General features: G+C 42.1%; 1 protein-coding gene across 1 annotated transcript; it reads left to right on the forward strand.

Moving 5' to 3' along the window:
• Positions 1 to 1,882: 1,882 nt before the first annotated feature.
• Positions 1,883 to 2,737, forward strand: LOC127123467 (uncharacterized). Its single transcript, XM_051053683.1, has one exon. It carries the CDS (start codon positions 1,883 to 1,885, stop codon positions 2,735 to 2,737), a length of 855 nt encoding a protein of 284 aa, XP_050909640.1.
• Positions 2,738 to 8,540: the final 5,803 nt, after the last annotated feature.

Consider the following 8,540-nt stretch of genomic DNA (forward strand, 5'->3'; position numbering starts at 1 on the left):
ACACTTGTTTTCAACATTAGAAACCTAAGCCTTATGCTTTTGATTTTCAAACTCTCTTTTAATAATACTTATTTTGAATTGAGCTTCTAAGTCAACTTTGACCATTTTTGCAAATACTTTTCATTGGTAAATATAATCCATTCAAATGCTTTTGTGGTTTCAATGGCCACTTTCTTAAATCACTTTTTCATAACCTTTAGCTATTAGGTTTGAGTTATACTTGAGGTAGATGTAATACTCTCCTATATCCTTAGTGATGGACAATGAGTCTTCCATGCTTATTATAGGGTTAACCCCTCACTAGCATGTTGAAGCTATCCTCACATGGTGGATTTGTGGTTTTAGGTTGAGTTTTCTCCCTTGGATAAAAAAAGACCTTAACGATTTTGGACCAATCAATCCACTCACTCATTTTTTATATTTTTACCCCGAACTACGAGGTTTTGATCCTAATCTTTTAAGATGGTACGTAGGCAATGGGTTTATCCATCCAAACACAAAAATGTAAATAACTTGTATATTCTCTTCTCATCTCTTCAATCATGTTTGCACAAACAATTTTTTTTACAAAATAACAACCTTACAACAAATGTGAAAAGGGATCCCTAGGAGTACCTAGGATGTTTTGGATGCCTAACACCTTCCCATTGCATAACCAACCCCCCTACCCAGATCTCTGACTATCTTTTACTAGTTTTAGTAAATATCTCTAATGGTAACGAATACCCCGCTACAGACTCCCCACCCGAGTCTGAGAGTTTTGCTTGAGATAGGAGAGGTTGAGTAGTATTGATCCGCGAGGTGCCTTCCTCGTTAGGGTCGTATGAGAACCTCACTTAGTGGTAGATTCTCTTAAGGGGATTGATGACCGTCGTGCTTTCGGTGTAAGCATCTTTTCTTTTACTAGAGTCAATGACCCTAAGACCCCTTTTAGAACCTTTAAAACTATGGCTAGCCTAGACCGATGGTCACGTAGTATAGGCCACCGAGGTGCCTTCCTCGTAAGGGTCGATACGAATATCTCACTTAGAGTAGATGACTTTGATGGAGCAGTCGCCTAACAAGTAATTTGACATAAGAGGTTGGCAGTCAAGGAAGTCCATGACTCTAGGGGCAGTGTCTTACACCCAATTTTCCAAAAGCCTTAGATCACACAAAGCGAGAACCTTAGTTTACTAAGCAGTCATTATTAACTCCATGCTTCGTCACGATGGTCCAAAACCATGAACCCATGCCTAAAATCCTATGGAAATAATAAACCAATCATTCATTCATACATTCATTCATCATCAAAATAATAAGCAAAGCTCTTAAAATTTTCGTTTGTTCGGACACAGAATTACAAGACTATTTTCCGATACAATCATGGATACTTCAACAAGGAAAAGCACTTCTACTTTCCGCTTCAAGAGTCCCAACATGAGTTCGTTAAAGGTCCTCTATTCAAAGGTCATAGCTCTCAAAGACAACAAGTTTATAGCCAATTTTGGGAACATCGTAGATCTTCTAACCGAGAAGGTTGACTATGGTGCTATCACTACAATGTCCCAATACTATGACCTCCCCTTTAAGATGCTTCACTTTCCCCGACTTCCAAATCTCTTAAACCTTGGAAGACCTCGAGAGACTCCTCAATCGACCAATCAAAGAATACAACCCTTTCCCGAAGTTGGAATAAGGCTTCTGTTTGACCGAGCTCTCACTCACCTTGGGTATCAACACCAACAAGCTAGTGGACAATTGGGGCGTTAAAGGATCCATCAAAGGTTTAACCCAAAAGTTCCTAGAAGCCCATACTTGGGAAATGATTAAAAAAGGAAGACCCGACTTTTGTAGTGCAACCTTGGCACTTTTGATTCATGGAATTGTCCTCTTCCCAAATATGGACAAGTTCGTGGATCAATTAGCAGTTGAAGTCTTTTTAATAAAGAATCCAGTGCCTTTTTTACTTGCCGATTTCTACCATACCTTCCATACAAGGCATGAGAAGAAGGGATGTACTTTCCTTTGTTGCACTCCTATGCTACATCTTTGGATGAGGGGCCGCATGCCTCAAAGTGGACCCTTCGCCGAAAACAAATTGACATGGCCGCAAAGATTCACATCTCTCTCTGCCAACTCAATTATATGGTACAAGAGGGAATGGGATACAAAGGACGTCATCGCAAGATGTGGAAAGTTCTCTAACGTACCCTTAATAGGAACGCAAGGTTGCATCAACTACAACCCTGCTATACTCAAGAGACAACTAGGGTACGCCATGACGAATCCCCCCGAGGAAAGAGATTTCATTCCATTTGTCATCAATACCGTGGATCCACTTGATTCAAACGTGAAAAGAGTGAGAAAAGCTTGGACAAGAATAGTCCGTATTGACCATGAATGGGGTAAGACAAACATCCTAGCCAAGGAACCCTACTATGTGTGGGCAAAAGAGAGGGCTAGGATTGTTAAGATGCCATTTCTTTTTTATCCTTCTTCATTCCCGTTGATGCCCGAGCCTGAGCCTATCCTACAAGAGGACATGGACAAACTTACCAGCCAAATCAAAGAGCTCGAGTTGGAAAACACTCAACTACGAGTCCAACTAAATCGTGCCAAGGAATGTAACCACGTCTTGGAGGATAAGGGTAAGCAAGTCTGTGAAAAATTTGAAGATAGCAAGAAAAGGCCTAGATTAGCCGAGGGCAAAGAGTCTGGGTTGGTGGAGCTTTACAAAGAGCTACTTCTGAGCTAGACTTCCGCAATGAAGAGTTGGATCGAGCATCCCTAATCATCAAGGACCTTGAAAATACTATCGAGAGGTCTAATTCCATGAAGAAAGAAGCGAGGGAAGATTACGAGGCCCATATTCTCGAACTAAGGACCACTCTAAAAGAGTATAAGGACTTTCTAGCCAAGGAGCAACTAGAGAAAGAAAAAATTCACCGAAGCTTCATATGTGAGCAGTTCAACCTTGGACGAGCTTGCGGGCAAATCAAGAACTTAAAGAGGGGAATCTAGGACCAAGCCTACATAGAATTGCAAAACAAATGCAGACATTGGGAGGAGCGTTGCCATGGATTCGAAGCTTCCATTGCTCAAAGGGATGAAATCATCCATAATCTCCAAGCCCTTTACGAAGAATGGAGGGACAAGTACACCAACATGACGGTATTAACTAACTATGCCCTTCAAGACTTTCCCGACAAGTTGAAGGAGGCGGATCTGATCATGTGCCCAGATAATACCCCCGAAGAGGTCTACCACTTCGTCAAGATTTGCAAAAGAACAATGGCCAAACTCATCACCGACATTGAGGCTCTCCGCAAGTCTCAAGGGGTCACTTTTAGGGTGGTATCTAGTTGGTTTATTTGCTTCCATTACTTGTATTTTGCAACTTTTATGCATTGCAGTCTATTTTCCCTTCAAAGGATGAATGAAAGTTGTGATTTTTCTCTATTGTGTTTTTCTTTATTTATGATTGAGAACGTGAATCGTCAAGTAGTTTTTGCAATGAATAAACGCGAATAACTATAAAGAGATTTGCTTTAACATAAAAAATTCATGCATCATCTGCACCTTTCGAAACACAAAAACATAAAAACTCATCCATCCACCCTTTTTTCTGACCAGAACCACTCTCCAAAGCTGACTTTTCGGTACGATACACAAGGACGTCGACAAGCTGACATGGAGCAACTTCAAGAGAACCAAGTTGTCCTTCAGGAAGAAGTATCTCAGATGCGGTCCCAAATGCGGCAGTTGATGGAGACTATTCAAGAAGTCGCAAGAGGCCAAGAGGTTATGGCAAAAATGCAAGAAGAAATGAACCAACGTTCCAGTACTACCAATCCTCCTACCCCTCCAGCGGTCAAGACTCCGACTCCCGTTCCTCAAGTTCATCCTCCAATTAACATTAATGCACCCGGCGGTGTTCCAAACGACAATCGTCGTCCTCATGTTTTTGAGACAGACGACCAACACGATGCATTCTTCAGCCCAAGGGATGCTTCTCAGGATGACGCCTTCGGTTTAGCAACCAACGAGGTGGAGAGGAAGGTGAAGGCTATCGAGGAAAAGCTCAAGGCAATGGGGAGCCCTGATGTTTTGGGCCGTGATGCGGCAGAAATGTGCTTGGTACCTAGGGTCATCATTCTGGCCAACTTCAAAGTTCCGGACTTTGTAAAATATAAGGGAAATAGCGACCCTAGGATGCACATTAGGGCATACTGCCGAAAGATGGATGCCTATTCCAGCGATGATCAACTTTTAATGCATTTTTCCAGGATTCCCTTAGTGGGGCATCTTTGGATTGGTACATGCAACTTAAGGGCAACCATATTCACACATGGAGGGAAATGGTCGAGGCATTCCTCAAGCACTATCAGTACAACACTAATATGGCACCTAATCGCACGCAGTTGCAAAATCTGAATCAGAAGTCTGAGGAGTCCTTCAAAGAGTATGCCCGACGGTGGAGGGAATTAGCTGCTAGGGTACAACCCCCATTGCTAGAAAGAGAATTGGTAGACATGTTTATGGGAAACCTGTAAGGTTCATACCTTGATAGAATGGTAGGGAGCACCTCTTCGGGCTTTTCTGACCTGGTCTTAGCCGGTGAAAGGATAGAAAATATGATTAAAATGGGAAAGATCCAGAACTCTGCTAGTACTTCTAGTGCATCGAAGAAACATTTTGTTCCCTACGGTAAAAAACGAGAAGGCGAGACCAATGCCGCCTCCATCATTCAAACAAGAAATCCCACTTATCCACAAGTAGCCTCCATAACTCCCGTCCAATGAAGTCAACAACAACCATTTGCAATTCCTGTTCAAACTCAACAACAACAACGATATCAACAACAATCGCAACGTCAGCAACCACAGTATCAACAACAACAATAAAGGATGCGAAGGTCCGAGAGAAGATTTGACACAGTTCCCATGCCTTATAGCCACATTCTACCATATTTATTGAGGGGATCACTTGTACAAATAAGGGAGTTAGGACCCCCACCAGCGGTTCTTCCTTCCGGTTATGATGCAAATGCCTGCTGTGATTTTCATTCTAGCGTTCCTAGGCATTCGATCGAGAATTGTAAAGCATTAAAGTACAAGGTTCAAGATCTTATTGATTCTAAGGCAATCACGTTCGCCCCCAAGAGGCCGAATGTAAATAATACCCCAATGCCCCCTCACAATAATGCATCAGTGAATATGATGGAAGCTGACAATAGAAGGAGATTGATGTCATGTGTAGACGAGTTAAAAACACCACTCATCGAGATCAAGAATGCTTTAATGAAGGATAATGCCTTTCCCATCTGTAGTAATGACTGTGAACATTGTCTGATTAACCCGCAACAATGTAGAACATTGAAGCCTGTCATACAACAATTAATGGACCAAGGGATCTTGGTGGTAGTCTTCCCTTCCACAAAGGAAGATGTGTCTACCCTCGAGATACCATACGACGAAGTCCCTCCTCTGCAAATTCCATATGACTTCTCTTAGGTAACTCTGTCGATAAATCCTGTTACTCCAATCATAATAACAGTTCCCACACCATTCCCATATGTTGACACCAAGGCAGTCCCATGGATGTATGACACCTCAGTTAACATTCATGGTCAGAAGATTCAAGAAGAACCGTTAAAGTCTAGTGATCCAATGATCAATATCACCGGCACTAGCGGAATCACGAGAAGTGGAAGGATAATTGCGCCGACACCCACTCCAATTGGAACTATCAATCCTTCAACTTCAAACAAAGGCAAGCAAATTGATGGTGCTCAGCAAAGACAAGACCCCGCACCTTCGAATGAAGTTGACGAGTTTTTACGCATTATCAAGAAGAGCGATTATCGAGTAGTTGATCAGCTTAACCAGACACCCTTGAAGATCTCAATGTTGTCTTTATTAATGTGCTCGGAGGCCCATAGGGATGCTTTGGTAAAATTTATAAGGACAACTCACGTACCGCAAGAGATATCTGTTTGTCAGTTTGAAGGAGTAGTTAACAATATCGCTACTAGCTTAAGCTTGGGTTTCAGTGATGAAGAGCTTCCCGCCGAGGGGACGAATCATAATAAGGCTCTCCACATTTCTATTGAGTGTGTGGACACAGTCCTATCAAGAGTTTTGGTAGACACTAGGTCTTCCCTCAATGTGATGCCTAAGAGCTCCTTTGCTAAACTAACTGTTGAAGGACTCGTAATGAAGCCGAGTGAGCTTATAGTAAGAGCATTTGATGGGACTAAAAGGACTGTAATCGGTGAGGTGAATTTGCCTACGAAGATTGCTCCCCATACTTTCCTTATCACTTTCTTCGTAATGGATATCTATCTACCCTACAGTTGTCTGCTTGGGAGGCCTTGGATCCATTCAGCTGGTGCAGTCACTTCAACGCTCCACCAAAAATTGAAATTCTTAGTTGATGATAAACTAGTTGTTGTCGAGGGTGAGGAGGACATTGTGGTAAGTCACCTCGCATCTTTCAGATACGTTGAAGGAGAAGGGGAGATGAGGGAAATCCCATTCCAATCATTTGAAGTTATTAATGTTAAAATGGTTTGCCCAGCAAGGGATGAATCAAAAGATGCTGAATCTCCAATGGCATCTCTTAAAGACGCCCTGACAATCATAAAGGATGGACACCCCCAAGGATGAGGAAGATTGCTTGAACTCCCTGCAACATGGACCGCACCGGTTTAGGATACAACTCCCAGAATTTGAAGAAGCATGCGCCAATAGCTACAAGGGGATCACTGCTCCCGCTATACGAAAACTTCTCAAGCGCTGGTTACCTTGATGAAAATCGTATTTGTGCAGTGGGAGAAGAAGAAGAAGAAAATGTTGGGTTGATTTTCACAAAGACTGATGGAAAGGGTGCCACCAAATGGACCGAGATTGAAATACCTAAAGTGACCTTGATTGAAATGTAATTCCGAATGTTATTTTCCTTCCTTTTTTATCAAAAGAACCCATGTCAAGCCCAAGGCATGGGGGAATCATTTGTAGGGCCTCATCAAATTTCCTTATTAATCATTAATGAAAAAGCTTCATGTTCGCAATCAATTTTGAGATCCTTGCCTTTCATTTATTTATTTCACCTTTTTTAAATGGCATTTTTCTTTTTTTTATAAAAAAAATTACAAATCATCCTTTCTTTCATACCAATAAAAGCGTGGACCTTAAATCATGCAGATCATCCTCGACAACCACCAATGACAATTCTGCTACGGTCTCATACGACTTTGACAACCGGATTAATCAATCTCATGAAGAGTGTGAAGAAGAGGCCGAACTCCTAGAAGAATTGGCAAGGCTGCTCAAGCAGGAGGAAAAAGTCATTCAGCCGCACGAAGAATCAGTGGAAGTGATTAACCTTGGGACAGATGAGGAAGCGAAAGAAGTCTGAGTCGGCTCCGCTCTACAAGACGAGGTGAAGACAAAATTTATTGAGCTCTTGAAGGAATAAAAAGATGTGTTTGCATGGTCATACCAAGATATGCCCGGCCTCGATACTGACATTGTGGTCCACCATCTACCTCTTAAAAAAGAATGCCCTCCAGTAAAGCAAAAGCTACGAAGGACTCGTCCCGACATGGCTATGAAAATCAAGGAGGAGGTACAAAAGAAGCTCAACATCGGCTTCCTAGAGGTCTCCAATTATCCTCAATGGATAGCTAACATTGTGCCTGTACCTAAGAAGGATGGCAAAGTAAGAATGTGCATAGATTATAGAGATCTAAATAGAGCAAGTCCCAAATATGACTTTCCACTGCCACACATTGACGTGCTAGTAGATAATACCGCTCAGTTCTCTGTTTTCTCTTTTATGGATGGTTTCTCTAGTTATAACCAGATTCGCATGGCTCAAGAAAATATGGAGAAAAACACTTTCGTAACACCATGGGGCACCTTTTGCTACAAGGTGATGCCTTTTGGATTGAAGAACGCCGGCGCCACATACCAACGAGCCATGGTCACTCTCTTTCACCATATGATCCATAAAGAGATTGAGGTCTACGTCGACGACATGATAGCCAAGTCTCAAACCGAAGAAGAACACCTTGTAAATCTAGAAAAGTTGTTTGAGAGGCTGAGGAAGTTCAAATTGAGGCTTAATCCCAAAAAATGCACATTTGGGGTAAGATCCGGCAAATTGTTAGGTTTTATCGTCAGTCAACGTGGCATCGAAGTAGATCCCGAGAAAGTAAAGGCCATACAAGCTATGCCTGCACCCAAAATCGAGAAGGAAGTCTGAGGATTCCTAGGTAGATTAAACTACATTGCTAGGTTCATATCTCACCTCACTGCCACTTGTGATCAAATCTTCAAAATTCTTCGAAAGGATCGAGCCATCATTTGGAACAATGACTGCCAAGACGCATTTGAGAAAATAAAGGAATATTTGCAAGAACCTTCTATGTTGATGCCTTCTGTACCTGGTAGACCATTAAACATGACGAGACTGGTAGAAAAGAGCATGCAATTAACTACTTGAGCAAGAAGTTCACTGATTGCGAGAGTAGGCATTCGATGCTTGAAAAGACT

This window comes from Lathyrus oleraceus, chromosome 2 (assembly GCF_024323335.1).
Source record: "Lathyrus oleraceus cultivar Zhongwan6 chromosome 2, CAAS_Psat_ZW6_1.0, whole genome shotgun sequence".
NCBI lineage: Eukaryota > Viridiplantae > Streptophyta > Magnoliopsida > Fabales > Fabaceae > Lathyrus > Lathyrus oleraceus.

Bases quoted from the DNA above. Each gene is read 5' to 3' on its own strand.
- LOC127123467 (XM_051053683.1), top strand. From the start codon at position 1,883: ATGGACAAGTTCGTGGATCAATTAGCAGTTGAAGTCTTTTTAATAAAG.